Below are 17,543 nucleotides of genomic sequence, written 5' to 3'. Positions count from 1 at the left end.
TTCATGCAAAAAACACTGAGGTCTGATAGTTCCGTACAGACTGAGCAAGTGAGGTTAATAATTTGTTTATTATACAGCTATTATACATATATAAACATGCAAATGACTGAATATGAAAGCTGCTCACGGCTCGTAGACAGAGCTCATAGACAGAGCTCAAAGCCAGAGCGGAAATGAAGCCAATCACTTCAGCAGCAGAGATGAAGTTCCAAAAAAAAAAAGAATAACTTCACCTCCTCTGATCACTTCAGAGCTTTGGAGTCGAGCTGAGCAGCGGCTCATCTCAGCTCACCTTCGAGCTGACGGCCAGTGTCCCGACAGAACACCGGAGCAGAGCAGGAACTTGCTAACAGATGGCCCGGTCATTAGCTGGTGAGGTTTCAATCTGTGTGTTTTCTCAAATGCTGTTTAGATATTTATGGAGGATGTTCATGTAGGGGTCTAACAAGCATTCTCAGTAGTAGGAACTGGGAGACTAGTCAGGGATAAATGAATGCAGCAATGCACAGAGACATCCTGGATGAAAACCGGCTCCAGAGTGCTCTTGACTTCAGACTGGGGCAACAGTTCATCTTCTAGCAGGACAAGCCAAGATATCAAAGGAGTGGCTTCAGGACAACTCTGTGAATGTCCCTGAGTGGCCCAGCCAGATCCCAGACCTGAATCTGATTAAACATCTCTAGAGAGATCTGAAAATGGCTGTGCACTGACACTCCCCATCCAACCTGATGGAGCTTAAGAGGTGCTGCAAAGAGGGATGGGCAAATCTGCCCAAAGAGAAATTTTAAAGAAGACTTGAGGCTGTACTTGCTGCCAAAGATACATCAACAAGGTATTGAATAAAGGGCGTGAATACTTAAAGTATGTGCATGTGATTTCTTCATTTTTTAATTTAAATAAATTTCCAAAAATGTCAAAAATGATTTTTTTTATGTTGTCATCTTGGTGCGTTATGATTAGAATTTTTTTTTTTGGGGGGGGGGGGGGGGGGATTAATTTCATCCATTTTGGAACAAGGCTGTAACATAACAAAATGTGGAAAAAGTGAAGCACTATGAATATTTTCTGCATGCACGTATAACCTTCTGCTATCTGCTTCATAATGCTTACCATCCTCCACTAGAGGACAGCAGCTGAGCTACTCACAAGCGATCTTGTTCTTCTGCAGTTGAGCTTTGCAAGGTGTTTTACAGTGGCTGGAGTGCCAGTTCCAACACTGACACTACCAATACATTATCACCAGACTGGAAGACCACTGGCAGTTCTCAGTGTAGCTTAACATCACGCTGGGAATGCTGCCGCCCTCAGCTGTGAACTGCTGAAGTTCAGTGAGATTGCAGCAGTGGTACTGAGGTTGCGTAAAGCTGCAATGATCTGTGGTGTCAGAGCTGACCATCTTCAGGCAGGTGAAGATGATGTTCTCCTGAAGTTGAATGCAATCTTTACTTCGATGTGGAAGACAGATATCATGAAAGCAGACTGGAAGAAAGGACTTGTTGCCTCTTTTTATTAAGGAGAGAGCAATTGCCTGGGTTGCAAAGACTATAGGGGTATTGTACTGTTCTGTCTGCCATGCTTGTATGAGTTATTATTAACACTACAGTAACAGGGGCATCACACTACTCAGCCTCCCTGGTAAAGTCTACTCCAGGGTGCTGGAAAGGAGGGTGTGACCAATAGTCGAACCTCTGACTGAAGAAGAACAATGCGGGTTCCATCCTGGTTGTGGAACAACCGACCAGCTCTTCACTGTCACAGTCTACATGTGTTTTGTGGACTTGGAGAAGGCGTCTGATTGGGTACATCAGGAGATACTGTGAGAGGTGTTGCAGGAGTATGGAGTGAAGGGTCCCTCCTCAGGGCCATCCAATCACTGTACTTGCAAAGCAAGAGCTGTGTTCGGGAGCTCATCAGTAAGTTGGACTCATTTGCGGTGGGGGTTGGCCTCCGCCAGGGCTGCGCCTTGTCACCAGTCCTGTTTGTGATATTCATAGACAGGATATCGAGGCATAATTGGTTGGGAGGAGGGTTTCCAGTTTGGTGGGCTCAAGGTCTCATCACTGCTTTTTGCAGATGATGTGGTCCTGTTGGCTTCATCGGCCGGTGACCTCCAACACTCAATGGATCAGTTCACAGCCAAGTGTGAAACAGCTGGGATGAGGATCAGCAACTCTAAATCTGAGGCCATGGTTCTCAGCAGGAAACCAATGAATTGCCAACTACACATAGGAAATATGGTCTTGCCCCAAGTGAAGGAGTTCAAGTACCTCGGGGTCTTGCTCACGAGTGAGGGGACAAAGGAGCATGAGATTGGCCAGACAGTCGGTGCAGCAGGGGGGTATTGCTTTCATTCTACCATACTGTTGTGACGAAAAGGGAGCTGTGCCAAAAGGTGAAGTTGTCAATCTACTGCTCATTCTTTGTTCCTACTCTTTGGAGGGTTGGGTTGTGACTGAAAGAACTAGATCACGGATACAAGTGGCCGAAATGGGCTTCCTCAGGAGGGTGGCTTGTGTATCCCTTGGAGATAAGGTGAGAAGTTCGGTCATCCACGGGGAGCTCGGAGTAGAGCCGCTGCTCCTTCGCGTTGAAAGGAGCCAGCTGAGGTGGTTTGGACATCTGGTAAGGATGCCTCCTGGGTGCCTCTCTAGGGAGGTGTTCCAGGCACGTCCATCTGGGAGGAGATCCCGGAGAAGACCCAGGACTAGGTGGAAAGATTATATCTCCACATTGGCCTGGAAACACCTTGGGATCCCCCAGTCAGAGGTGGTCAATGTGGCACAGGAGAGGGAAATCTGGGGTTCCCTGCTGGAGCTGTTGCCCCCTGTGACCTGAACCCAGAAAAGTGGTTGAAGATGAGTGAGTGATGATGAGTGGGCTTCTTTGTGGAACAACGTGAGAATTTGCAGGATCCCCAAACAGGTTGTAGGACATTATTCCTGGCTTGGGCACAGAGAATCTGACTCCTCAGTGAATTCTGGCATTTGTCAGGGATGGGTCTGGAACCTCTTCTCTACTTGCATGGACTGGGAGTTGGGTGAGGTCATGGCGTCTAATGATCTGGGTACTTTGTTAGCAAGGAAAGGTTCACTCATCTTCAGCTTGTGGAAGTTTTGATTTTTGTGGAATCAGTGGATGCCCTGGCTTAGGGATACACAACAAATTGTATTTCAGTGTCATCATCATCAAAGAGTGCAATTTAAAATCAGTACGGTAGATTTTTAAACATGTTTGTTAGAGAATGAGAAATTGATCACTTCAGAGTTTACTACCTTCTTGTAAATTGAGGAAGGAGAAAGGATCACCACACCAGTTTTTTTTTCCTGTGCTGCTCTTGTGCATGTGGGACACCTGCTTAAAGGTCGGACCTTCAGACTTTACAGTTTTGGCAAACTCAAAATAGCAGTTGTGAAAGCTGCCTCAGACTGTGGTCCAGAATCTGGACCAATGGACTAAATGTTGGTCCACCCAAATGAGGTGGTCATGTTTGATGGTTCAGTTTGTTTGCAGTGTAAAAACACTTGTAATTTAGACATGCGGACCAATGTCAAGAAATTGAGGCAGGTTATTGTGACCCATTAAACAATAGAATAAGAAATGAAATTGACGATAATTGAATTAATTTCCCTGATTAATAGTGGATAGTAGGTTGCCAGTCCAAGACCACCTTTGCCTATTCTGGAGTTGCATTGGAAAGGGCATCTGGCATAAAACCTATGCCAAACTCCATTCTCCAAAGAGGGAGAATCACCAGATGACTCTATGCTGCTGCCCAGCTTTTCTTCTCATTAATGATAAAAAGACTTTTGTTTTTTTTTCCTTGTGGGTCATTCCATGCCAAATGGGTCAAATTTTAAAAAATTTCCCCACATGACCCCTTCCAAAAAAAAAAAAAAAAAAAAGAAAAGAAAAGAAAAAAAATTGTACTTGTTCCCCTGCCAGAGAAATGGAAAAACCCCAAGTTTTAATGAGCCAGCTCTAATACAGTACTTTAAGCACAGGAGCAGTTTCAAAATCACAGCATTTTTGTTCTAATTTGAAAAAAGCACTTTCTGGCCAACTTTGGAGAGCAATATAGCCTAGCCAAATTAAGTGAAACCCCTCAAACTTAGTATCCTACACAAAATCATACTGGAAAAGCCATATCTGGCATCAAAACAATGATATCTGGCTTCATTTTTTATCCAAGTGTTCTTAAAACCTGCCAAAAATTGTATTTTTTCTAAACGAGGTCTGACTTTGAGCATGCACTGTGTCAAAATAGATTAATGCTCATGCTTCTCCTTACAGGCATAGACTCTCATGAATCAGTTACAACACCAGAATGTTTCATTTTTCCATTTCAGCCAAAATTGTGCTTGTGAGGGAAAAATTGAAATCGTGCAATTTCGATTTTGCAAAAATACCCTCTAATTGACCACAAAAATCACCAGGTGAGCAACTGATTAAAAAAAATTTCAACCATGCAATTATATGGATGTAAAGATGATATATACTAAATTTCAAGTTTGGGTAAGAAATATTTCCATTTTAATTATTTTTTTTACAATAGGCAATATTGTGTGAAATCGCACATTGACTATATGGTGTTAAGTCTTAATCAATGGGCCAGAAATGTGAATATATAGTTATTACATAATAACTATAATAATTATACAATTATTTTAACTTGGTAAAAAACTGTATTGCAGATGGATGCAACAGCACAGGGTACCCAAATGAATGATAATTTTGACAATTTCCCAGAAAAAGGTCAGGCTATATTTAGAATTTCCCAGAAGGTGGGATTAACTGAACAATCTAATTTCAACCTGGTTACCCAGAAATAGGTCAAAGAATTTCTGGGAATTCTGACCATTGCCTAATCATATAATCATCAATCATGAAGCAAAATGTGCTCTAGGGTTGACTTTGCAAGATGAATGTCATCGAAAGACACTGTGTAAGACAGTTGGCTTTCACAATTTTGTTGATTTGAGTGATGCTGGTGCTCACAAGTACAGTCTGAATGACAGTGATCAGAACAAAGTTGTCACTTCTCCCAGGGTTTTTGCACACATAACATGCATACTGATGACAAATATTACAGTAGCTGATTTACTATTAGCCTTTTTGCCTGTGCTGTGTCTGCAGAAAACACGTTTTCCTGTACATAACCCAAGAACATAGTTTTCGGACATGATGGCTTTGTTTAATATACATGGTATACCTAGATTAAGAGCAGTTTGTTTACAAATGTGTGCATTTTAAAGATTATGTAGGAAATATTACTGGTTCACTGTGTATTAACTATTAAATATAAGAAAGGAATCATTCAGGTAAACCTTGAAAGTATTTTTAGATTACATGACATTGTATATCATGTGTTGTTGGATCTGTATTCATAAAAACTTATGACTTTTCAGAAAAATTAAAATATATAAATATTTCTTGCCCAAACTTGAAATTTAGTCTATATAATCTTTACATCCATATAATTGCATGGTTGAAATTTCAAATTTTTTATCAATTGCTCACCTGGTGATTTTTGTGGTCAATTATGGGGTATTTTTGCGACAAAACGAAATTGCGTAACTTCAATTTTTCTCTTGCAAGCAAAATTTAAGCTGAAATGCAAAATTTAAACATTCTGGCATTGGAACTAGTTCATGAGAGTCTATGCCTGTAAAGAGAAGTGTGGGTATTTATCCATTTTGACACAGCGCATGCTCAAAGTAAGACCTCGTTTAAAAAATATACAGTTTTTGGCAGTTTTTAAGAACAGTTGGATAAAAAATGAAGCCAGATATCATTGTTTTGATGCTAGATATGGCTTTTCCAGTATAATTTTGCCTAGGATACTAAGTTTGAGGGGTTTCACTTAATTTGGCTAGGCTATATTGCTCTCCAAAGTTGACCAGAAAGTGCTTTTTTCAAATTAGAACAAAAATGCTGCAATTTTGAAACAGCTCCTGTGCCTAAAGTATTAGAGCTGGCTCATTAAAACTTGGGGTATTTCTATTTCTCTGGCTGGGGAGCAAGTGCAGTGTTTTTCACTTTTTTTGAAGGGGGTCATGTGGGGACCACTGGCTGACATGGCATGGAATGACCCTTGTGCTTTCATTTACTTGCAGTCAGTAAAAGTTGAAATTTTAAACTTCTGACAGCAAGTGCCATCACATGCTACAAGTAGAAAGACCATATCAACAATAGTGTAGCTACTGTGAAAGGAATCCATATGCTCATTTTTCTCCATTTTTTTTTTGTGTTCAAATGGAATTTTCCCCCAAAGTGACGTATGGTATGAAGCCAGCACCATCACTAAGTGCCGTTGGAAAGATCCTTATTCCCCCAGTTGCCCCCAGCATACTGCTGAGCATCTTGCATCGTAGCACTCTTGACACTGGTGTGTGTGAATGGGTGATGCAAAGCACTGATGCCTCAGTGATACTTGGATACAGCTGGAATAATGTATGTGAAGTGACCTGAGAACCTCCTGCATATGGTTGGAGGTTTAGACTGAACAAAGGTTGCAGGCAGACCTCAAAAATAATGTCCTTGTCACCTTTGACTTGTGGGGGTCAATGTTAAAAGGGGCACAAATGTTCTCATTGTGCCACTCTTGTTTTACTTTCACCTAGGGGAAACCAGGCGAGCAGGGGTCTCATGGTGCTCCAGGTCCAAAGGGATCCCATGTAAGTCTCTGTTGTCTTCATAATCTACTGCTTATCAGGCATGGCACAAACCGGAGGGACACAAATGCAAGCTCGCAAGACTGATAAAGTTCAAATGGCTTAATAACAGGCAGGGGTTCGGTAAACGGGTGGTCCAGCAGTGATGCAAAGGTAGCAAAAGGACAAGAGGCTGACATGTGGTACAAGAAACAGGCACAGGTCAAAAAACACAGTGTAAGAGCTATCAGAGGCAAGACAAAGTCAAGGTCAAAAACAAGGCAGAGTCAAAATACATACTGGCAAGAACAAAGCAAGGAACTGGGCTGGAAGGTGTACAAAGACAACGATCTGGCGGTGAGCTGTGAGGGCTTAAATAACTGTTGGTGTAATCAGTGAAACAAGATGCAGGTGTTAGTGAAAGTTCTGGAAGGGGCGTGACCGGGGAAGACAAAGATTGTGCACAGTGCAAGAAAGTGAAGGCAGGAAAACACAGAGTGGAGTGATGAAAGAGACAAAGACACGTGAGCAGGTGCAAGAGTGGAAGAAAACACATAGCAAACAGAGTCATAGTGACAGACGAGGACACAAGAGCTGGTGCAGGGGCAAACAAAGAAGATGAAGCAAAAACAGAAACCATGGACAGATTAAAATACAACTATAACCAGGACAGAGCATGAACATGAGAACTGAAAACAAAACCGGACATAAAAGCATAACTGAAATCACAAATGAGAAGAGCCAAAATAAACTACTGATAAACAGAGAATAAACAAACCCGATGACTACAGAATAATGCAATTAATGACACAAGATAACTGATAAACAGAAAGTGCAATAAATAACAAATGGAACATAATCAGATAAGAAACACTAACAATAAATAATACCAAAACCCTGTGACTAAAGCATAATATAATAAATGTGATAAACAGAATGAAACTAAGACTAAAGCAACTAAGGGACCAAGAGTGAAAGCAAATAATAAACAATAAAGTAAAACTAAACATGTGGCAAAGAAAAGGTACACAGAGAATAAATGAAACAAAAGCAAACATAACATGAACATGACAATGATAATAAGACATGGCATAGAGGCTCAGAACATGGAAAAAGGTCGATAACCATAACAGCTGGCCCCAAAAAGGCCAGACCATGACAGTACCCCCGCCCCAACGGACCGCCACCAGCGTGCCCAGAGAATCACAGACGCCAGCCGACAATGGGCGGGGGGATGGGGGAATGGCCGGAGGGCAGTCATGACAGGGAACACAGACCAGCACCCAGGGGAAGTGCATGCAGGAGGGCAACCAAAACCTCCACGGTGAACAAATGAGCAGGCAGGCAAACCTCCCCCCAAACTGTCCGGGGGGTGACCATGAGGGAGGCTATGGAAAAAAGTCAGGCAATGATAGTGCTTCAGTCTTAGCAGCTGAGGTGAGAGCGGGAGCCAAGGACTGTAACTGGGGTGTGCGGATCCTCCTTGGTGCTGGCACTGGGGCTGGATGAGTTGTGGAGAGCTCCGGTGTAGATACCGTTTGAGGTGTCCATCCTTCCGGCTGACATGCCTGAGTTGGAGTCTGTAGTGATGTGCACCGTGGGGCCGGTGTGGGCATGAAACTGGGCGTAGTTTGTGGGGCCGCTGGTGACCGCTGAGAATCTGGTATATGTGAACCAGGAAGCACTACTGCTGCGTCAGAGAGGGTTATGTAAGAGGGTGGATTCGAGCTGTATTCATGAAGCTCTGATTCAAACAAAAAGTCTGTTGGATCTTCCAGATATGATGGGAGTTTATCTTGCAAAAAGAGTGATTTAATGTTCACCAAATCTGGATATGAAGATACAATATCAGGCTCGGCCTGCAGTATCTGATCTAAAGCCTCAAACACTTGCTGCCTGTGCCACTGATCAGGATGATCCAGAAATTCAAAATATAAGTCTTGGATTCTGAGTGCCTGTGCTTCAACCTCAGATGACATGTCACTGTCAATGTCTTCCCACTCTGTGTTGCTGTCAGAGAGAGAGGGGCTGGATGGTAGGTGCTGCTCAGGCTGTTCAATCCAGGCTGGAAGTCTTCCTTCAGCAAAAAACTCATCCAGAACTTCCAAGTCAGGGAAAAATTCATACAGCCAAGAATTTGCTTCAACCAGGTCCAGAGCTTGGTACAGATAACCAAACTTCTTCCTTGGTGTGAAGCAGGAGCGGAAACAATCAAAAAGAAAGAGGGTCTCAGAAAAAATGTTTTTTGATGGCGGCAAAGTCTTTGGCTGTGACAGCAGGTGAGGAGCTCGCTGCGTCCATGTTTGGCCAGATCGTTCTATCAGGCATGGCACATACCGGAGGGACACAAATGCAAGGTTGCAAGACTGATAAAGTTCAAATGGTTTAATAACAGGCAGGGGTTCAGTACACGGGTGGTCCAGCAGTGATGCAAAGGTAGCAAAAGAACAAGAGGCTGACACATGGTACAAGAAACAGGCACAGGTCAAAAAACACAGTGTAAGAGCTATCAGAGGCAAGACAAAGTCAAGGTCAAAAACAAGGCAGAGTCAAAATACATACAGGCAAGAACAAAGCAGGAACTGGGCTGGAAGGTGTACAAAGACAACGATCTGGCGGTGAGCTGTGAGACTGTGAGGGCTTAAATAACTGTTGGTGTAATCAGTGAAACAAGATGCAGGTGTTAGTGAAAGTTCTGGAAGGGGCGTGACCGGGGAAGACAAAGATTGTGCACAGTGCAAGAAAGTGAAGGCAGGAAAACACAGAGTGGAGTGATGAAAGAGACAAAGACACGTGAGCAGGTGCAAGATTGGAAGTGGAAGAAAACGCATAGCAAAAAGAGTCATAGTGACAGAGAGGACACAAGAGCTGGTGCAGGGGCAAACAAAGAAGATGAGGCAAAAACAGAAACCATGGACAGATTAAAATACAACTATAACCAGGACAGAGCATGAACATGAGAACTGAAAACAAAACCGGACATAAAAGCATAACTGAAATCACAAATGAGATGAGCCAAAATAAACTACTGATAAACAGAGAATAAACAAACCCAATGACTAGAGAATAATGCAATTAATGAAACAAGATAACTGATAAACAGAAAGTGCAATAAATAACAAATGGAACATAATCAGATAAGAAACACTAACAATAAATAATACCAAAACCCTGTGACTAAAGCATAATATAATAAATGTGATAAACAGAATGAAACTAAGACTAAAGCAACTAAGGGACCAAGAGTGAAAGCAAATAATAAACAATAAAGCAAAACTAAATATGTGGCAAAGAAAAGATACACAGAGAATAAATGAAACAAAAGCAAACATAACATGAACATGACAATGATAATAAGACATGGCATAGAGGCTCAGAACATGGAAAAAGGTCCATAATCATAACAGCTAGCCCCAAAAGGGCCAGACCATGACACTGCTGATGACTCAGAGAATCCAAAGTGCCCTTTCATATTTTGTTTGACCTCTGTCACTGTAGGGAGAACCTGGCATTAATGGACGACCTGGAATAAGGGGCTTTGAGGTAAGAAGGAAATATTCTTGTCCATAATCCTTTTGGACTGACAGAAATGTTGTGTTTTTAGCTTTTTGTGTATTTATTTGGCTTTTAAAGTCCAATTGGCTTAGTTCATTCTTAGAGAGTTCATATTCTTAGAGAGATTTGGTCTTTATTCAACATAGTGGATTTAATCCATACTTTTTAAAAATAAATATCTTGACCATCTGTTTATCTTGTTCACTGAGAAGCAGCTAAAGGTTGTCCTGAAGATTTGGTTATGAGCCAACATAGCAGCTAAATATTTAATTTAAGCGTGGCAGTAAGACATCAGTGGTTTGAGTTGATTATTGGATTGTAAATGTAGCATGTGAAAACGATGATATTATCGATTGTGTTTGTGGTAAAAAATGTTGTATCAGCACGTGTTGTAAGATGATTCAAGTGTATCATCTCAGGACGACTGCTCTTACTCACATAATGAAACTGTTCTTGTAAAAGATGATTTCATGCATGGACACCTACCTTCATATTTACCCATTTCATGCTGAAACCAATTTTTAAATGTGGTGTTATTTCACTGACCTGTTTTATATAATTTTTCTGTGTTCTATAGGGGAAGCCTGGTGCCAGAGGAGAAAAGGTACATACCATTAAACAACGATGTTGAACTCGAGCTTGAGTGCCTGTATTGTCATTGCAGAAGTACAATGAGGTCAAATCCCACTCATAATGACACAGAAAACAAACACTCACAGTAAAAATAACTAATAAATATCTGGGTAAATCTCCTAAAAGAAAATAAAAATTATTAATAAAAAGATAAAACTACAAAAGAGGTTAATGCAATAAACATTAAAAGGAGGTAGGTATGCAGCAGTGCTTTTAGGGTGAGACGGAGTTGAGAGCCATGATAGCTCTGAGGTAAAAGCTGTTTTTCAGTCTGCATGAGATTTGTGGGTCCTGCAAGAATTTTGATTAATTAATAATTGACAGTATAGAAAACGATGTTCAAATGGCTTAACATCACTAAAGCATGAGTGTAAATGCATACCCATGGGTTCAATACACTTTTAAAGAAATTGTGCTTTGGACATTGTATCTTCTTTTAGTCTAGGACATAGCTTAGACTAGTATCCACATTATATAGGAGAGGATAATTCAACTATTCTAGGCTAATATGACCCCAATGAACAACTTGTTATTTTCTCCTAAATGACATCTCAGCTGGGTCCTCTACTACTTCTTGGTTTTGTATTTTAGGGGGAAAATGGTGAAGTTGGGGCTCCTGGTACAAAGGGAGAACAAGTAGGTTTTGGCTATTACATTCTTAAAAATTTGGCAACCAAATATGTAAATGTCGTCAATTTTTATTAATGTTCTTCCTCAGGGTGTGGCTGGACCTTCAGGTACCAGAGGTCCCAAAGGAGACAAGGTGAAACAGTTTTCTCTCGCGGATGCTTTTTGTTTTTTTAAGGTTTTCATATATTGACTCTATACAATTTGTACATTTGTATATCCTATACAAATGCAAATGACGAGGCAGCACACACACACACACACACACACACACACACACACACACACACACACACACACACACACACACACACACACACACACACACACACACACACACACACACACACACACACACACACACACACACACACACAAAACTCTTTCTCTATCTGTCTAAATCAGGGGTCTTCATCTCCAGTCCTTGAGGGCCGGTGTCTTGCACCTTTTAGATGTGTCCCTGGTCCACACCTGAATCAAATGAATCAAACTTTTAAGTTTGTGTGTGAGCATTTACGCAAAACGACAGCTCGAAAAAGAGTGATTTTCTAGTCAATAATGGACAAACACAAAGTTAAAAGTTGGATCATGGTGTAAAATGAGGCACAGATGGAAAGGAAGCCAGCGAGAAGGAGAGCAGAGGTGACTGTCCAGGAATGCAGATCGGCAGCGCGCGCAAAAGAGTGATTTTCCAGTCAATAATGGATGAACACAAAGTCAAAAGTTGGATCACATTGTCAAATGTGGGTTTAAAGCCGTGGAAGAAATGAAGCCAGCAAGAAGGAGAGCAGAGGCGACTCTCCAAGAAAAGAGCAATTTTGCAGACATTAATGGATGAACACAAAGTTAAAAGTTGGAGCACGGTGTCAACATACCCGTTAAGCCGCGGAAGAAATAAATCCAGTGAGAGGAAGTGTTGAGGTGACTGTCCAGGAACAGGTTCGGTTCTAGCCGATCACATAGAGGCTTCTTCATAACCGATACATATTAGATGAAAACGTGGATCAGTCTTCAAACCCCCAACCAGTCCCAGCAGAAGACTGCCCCTCCCTGAGCCTGGTTCTGCTGGAGGTTTCTTCCTGTTAAAAGGGAGTTTTTCCTTCCCACTGTTGCCAAGTGCTTGCTCACAGGGGGTTGTTTTGACCGTTGGGGTTTTTCCGTAATTATTGTATGGCCTTGCCTTACAATATAAGGCGCCTTGGGGCAAACGTTTGTTGTGAGTTGGCGCTATATAAATAAAATTGATTGAATTGATTGATTGAAATAATCGCTGACACACACGTGTGGCTTATTTTTCATGGCTTATTAATCATTGGGGCTGAGGCTTTACAATCATACTTGCTTTAGAACTGGCGATTTGCGTGGTTTATGGCTGCACATGAAGGCTTTTTTTTGTCAAAATCACAAAAAATAAAATTGCATGCGCCTGCTTAAAGATCAACAAAAAAGACCGTTCAGGAGCATCACATGTGAGGGGTAATATGGCGGTTGATGTGCTTCAAAAATATTGGCCAGTGAGCTGTCCAGTGTTATATACAGATCAGTGCTCCAGACGGCTTACAGCGTAGTGGATTTGTTTTGTTTTTTTGTGTTAGAATTAACTCCGCCAATTAGCTCCTTCAAATCGCTGTCCGTCAGCATAACAAACTCCGCCATGTTCAGCTAAACAACGCCCCCTGTAGTGTGAGCATGCACGGGAGTTGAGGCGTGCAATAGCACATTTCATGTAGCACCAAAATTGCACGTTAAAAAGAACTGTTGCACGGCAAATGAAACACAACGGCAAATAGTATGAATAATCCATGTCACACGACATACAAGCCACCAATGAAATGACAAGGATCCACTAGGCAGTTATATATTGACAACTAATTGATGAATTAATTGGTGTTACCTTTGATGCACCTAAAAAAGAGCAGCTTTGATTTGCTGATGTCAAATATTGCAGATATTGCAGATGCTATAAACTGTAATTGCAGGGTCTGTACGTACACGAGCATGCACGTTGCTTTTTAAAGTGCCCAGTGAGACCACTGCTGCGGTCAGGGAGATATATTTTAACACTGTGACACAATGAGGTCACAAAATAAAGACCAGTTACTTACCACAAATAAATAAGATGTGACTGCAGGCAGACCCACAGGTGGTACACTTCCCACATTCTCTGAGTGTGTGCAGAAGCAGGTGCATGTGTGCCATTAAGGTGACTGAGACCTAAGGAATCACTGCATTTGTCCTTCTGGCTGCTGTCAGTCATTTTATGAGCAGATGTTAATGTATGCGAGAGAGAAAGACTTTAAATAGATGAAATTAAGCGTGTTTCTTTGTGTGAGCCTTCAAATATGAATGTGTGTGTGTGTGTGTGTGTGTGGTCAAACCGAAAGCGTCAGTGACACGGTGGAAGTCTCACACTCTGAGTCCATCTGTTGCTCTGCACATGTGGAATGTGAGTTGTGGATTACATCTCATCCCAGGATAATATGTCCTTTCTAAAGCTGGGAAGCCGAGCCTGCAGTGTTTTCCTGTAGTCTTTGAGTAGATGTTGAATCAGAGGATTAGTATTTATGGGCTTGTTATCTATTGCCTCCTGGACGTTGTCAGATTGTGGAAAGTTTTGACAACATCTCTCGTTCCCGTGAGAAGTGCCTTTGGCAGTCTGCACATCTTACTGTGAATAAATCTGCCATACTGTCATCAAACCGAAGCTTAAAGAGTAAAATAACACCCTCAATGTGCTACAATATGTCTACCAGCTTAAAATGTTTAATATAAAAAAAATGCAAATTTGAATTTCACTTTTTTTGGATGTTATAATGTAGCGGATATAAGTTAAAACAATATCTCATTATATATGGAATTTAATGAAATACCTTGAAAGTGGCACCACCTGCATACTGTGGGAACTTGATCATGTTATGATCGATATTAATCAGTCTTTGATCTGAAAGTCATAAGTTCTGGATACGATTGATAGAACATCTGTCTTCAACTGGACAAATCGAATGGTGTGATATTTACAGATTTATTTACATATGTACAGGTACAAACAAAAGTGACTGAGATGTTGACAATGTGGGTAATGATTCATAGTTCTATGACTGAGATGGTATGTTGATGATGAGATGTGGAAAGCCAGAGAAATGAACGAATGAAAAATCAAAATTCAAAAAAGTAAATCTGGTGGGAATTTAGCAGTGAATTTTGGGTTAGGAAATTATTTCTAAAAAATTAAGAAAATTAACAACAACAACAAAAAAAAAGGCACCTGACAACACTGACAGCAAAGACCACCAAAACACTTGAAGGTTCACTTATCTGGGTCCTTTGGATCAGGTGGACTGAGCAGCCTGGTCTGGTCTGGTTCCTGGTCTTCTTTAATTGACCTGCTTCTAGGTAAACCCGCCGGGTCTCCCAGATGACTACAGGGGTGGATTCGGCTTGTTTTCCCAGCAGGACCAAATGTCTGGAGAAGCTTGGTACACCGACCGAACCAGGCTGAAGGTTTTCATGTTTACTATCAAAAATGCTCTGGTTAGAGGTGGGCAGATTGATCCTAATATCGATAATATCGATACCAACGCTGATATTGATATTGAACGATCCTCCTGTAAAAAGATTGATACTCAAGCTTTTTTCTCTCCCGCACGCACTGACTGCTGCGCACGCAGATTCATCAAAGTCTACTCTCTATCTTTTGTTGTTGCACCATCATCATCATCATATTTGTTGAAACAAAGATGTTGATTGTGATAATAAAGTATTTTGTTGTCACGTACAATGTTTGGCGAAATTGTATCCTAGGTGTTTTGGATCCTTTGGATCTATGAAGCTTAAATATGAAAAAGTATCTGTATTGGTATCGATATCGGCGATACTGAGCCTGTATTTACTTGGTATTGGATCAATACCAAAATTCCCGGTATCGCCCACCTCTAGCTCCGGTAGCTTCTAAAACTTGTGGAAGATGAATTTAAAGTATTTGTAAAATTTAGAAAAAGTTAAAAGCTTTGCAAAGAAAGTTGTGGAGAAAAACCTAAGTTAACAAAATGCAATGAGCAGAAAATAAGGAATTTTGAGACATTTGCTCTTAACTTGAAAAACTCAGCTAGGAAGTTGTCTTCAAAATGCATAGAACTTGACTCACGCCTTAAATGAGCTTGAGTGCCTGTATTGCCATTGTCACACAGCTCATGCATGTGTTAATAATTAGTGGTCGCTGATTTTATTCCTCTCACTCTGAGCATTAGCGGGTGCATTTCTGGAAAACATCTCATTCGACAATTCTCAGCATTTTTCAATGTGTGACGCACATTTTAGATGAGCAGAAACATCCCAATGACTGACAGACAGAGGGAAACGAACCTGCTCCGTCCAAAAACGAAACTTCCAAGCTTTGTTCGAAAGTGATGGCTTGGATTTACAGAGGATTTACAGACAGGAGATGACACAGTTCACCATGAAACTCTTAACTTTTCAGAATGTCAGATTTTGGAACCTAAAATGTGGTGACATGCTGCTTGTGTAGATGCTGGTTTACTGAAGCTGTGGAAATGGACGTGGGGACATCTCCACGATGCTGTTTTTAACAGACTTCCTGGATGCAGAGATGGATTTATTACATTGGAAAAAGTCAGAATGCATTATTTCCAGGAGTTAATGGACTTTATATGCCGCAATTGTGACAGAACTAAAAGTGGAGCAGCAGCTGATGATCATGCGTGCACACATACGTGCATAAATCTACCTCTGGATGAGTCTTGCATGTTCAGGATTTTACCCCTTTTGTGTTTTGTGGCAAGCTTTTTTGTTTAACTTTGTGCATTTGGAGCTGGAATCTGTGTGTGTGTGTGTGTGTGTGTGTCTGCGTGTGTGTGTGTGTGTGTGTGTGTGTGTGTGTGTGTGTGTGTGTGTGTGTGTGTGCATGCTGTGCAGTTGATGAGAGGCTCCTACCACTGTGAACATGAACGCCTCCATGACGTTTTTTCCCCGGCAGCAGATGGGTTTTTTTTTTTGTTTTGTTTTTTTATTGATAACAACATTCATAATTAAATGTGCACAAAACTCATCCTCCAGTAGAGATTATTATTGACAGACTGTGTTTATGGCTCATGGACACAGGTGCACTGAATCTTTATTATTAATTAATCTGTGCCTCAGTTCTTAATGTTAGCAGCTACGTTCTATTGAAGTGCACGCTGGGATGCTTCTAGTAGTGACATCACTTGTCGGAAACACCTGAGTACTTTGTTTTCGGAAGTCGCCATAGTTGTTGCTATGAATGTCGGATACAATGAAACCGGTCATGGACATGCACAACGTAACTCCAGTGGATCATTGGATGGCCATTAATAACCTAATTGTTAAATTGTTTTGTTTTTGGTGACACATGTCCTTTAAAGAGGCTACACACATGGTCGTTAGCTCTGCCCTCTTGTGCTCAGTTTTCTCCCAGAGGAAGTTATTTGAAAAACCCATCAGATACAATAAATTACATTATACCCTCTTTCTTCTTTGGCTAACAAAATATAAGATAACTGACTCGTTGTACTAAACCTTTCTAGAAGCGGGAAGTGATTAACAGAAACAATGTTTTCACCATGACAATTTATTAATAAGAGTTCTAAACAGGAATACTGGACACTTGCCTCGAGTGTCCTCGGTCCCACTGTGAAGAGGGTTTGCTGGGACAGATCTCGGTATGAGGACAAAAACTCCACAAACCTAATATGAAAAAGTCTAAAAATGATAAATTGCACTGGCCGGATGCCGACCAGGATAAAAATGGTCCCCAAATCACAGTTAGGCACCAGGGTGTGTGAGGAGAGCAATGGTGCAACTTCTCCCAGTGCTGCCTGGAATGATCTCTCCTGCGGCAGCACTCAGGTGGATAATCCACCACATTAGCATAGTTGTGATCCTGGACTTCAGCAGCAACAGCCTCAAAGGGCCAAAATAAATCGACGAAACTATGCCACTGTAAATTGGACCACTGAGGAGAAGAAAAAGATCTTTTACTGCTTTGCTTACTCAAGGCATGAGAAGTGGGCAGGAGGAAAAAGTCAGTATTTGAGGAGCAGA

The 17,543-nt window shown here is 41.3% G+C and overlaps 1 protein-coding gene across 1 annotated transcript in view; it reads left to right on the top strand.

The window, feature by feature from the left end:
• The window catches only part of col28a1a (collagen, type XXVIII, alpha 1a), a 55,175-nt gene that overhangs the window by 23,935 nt on the left and 13,697 nt on the right, over positions 1-17,543 (top strand). The window contains exons 5-9 of the mRNA XM_034161403.1: positions 6,621-6,674; positions 10,149-10,193; positions 10,783-10,809; positions 11,430-11,474; positions 11,557-11,601. Of these exons, the coding sequence (XP_034017294.1) occupies positions 6,621-6,674; positions 10,149-10,193; positions 10,783-10,809; positions 11,430-11,474; positions 11,557-11,601 (216 nt within the window). The remainder of the gene's footprint in view (positions 1-6,620; positions 6,675-10,148; positions 10,194-10,782; positions 10,810-11,429; positions 11,475-11,556; positions 11,602-17,543) is intronic.

This window comes from Thalassophryne amazonica, chromosome 20 (assembly GCF_902500255.1).
Source record: "Thalassophryne amazonica chromosome 20, fThaAma1.1, whole genome shotgun sequence".
NCBI classification, from domain to species: domain Eukaryota; kingdom Metazoa; phylum Chordata; class Actinopteri; order Batrachoidiformes; family Batrachoididae; genus Thalassophryne; species Thalassophryne amazonica.
The sequence above is the reverse complement of the archived record's forward strand: the minus strand, read 5'-3'. Positions and strand labels throughout refer to the sequence as shown.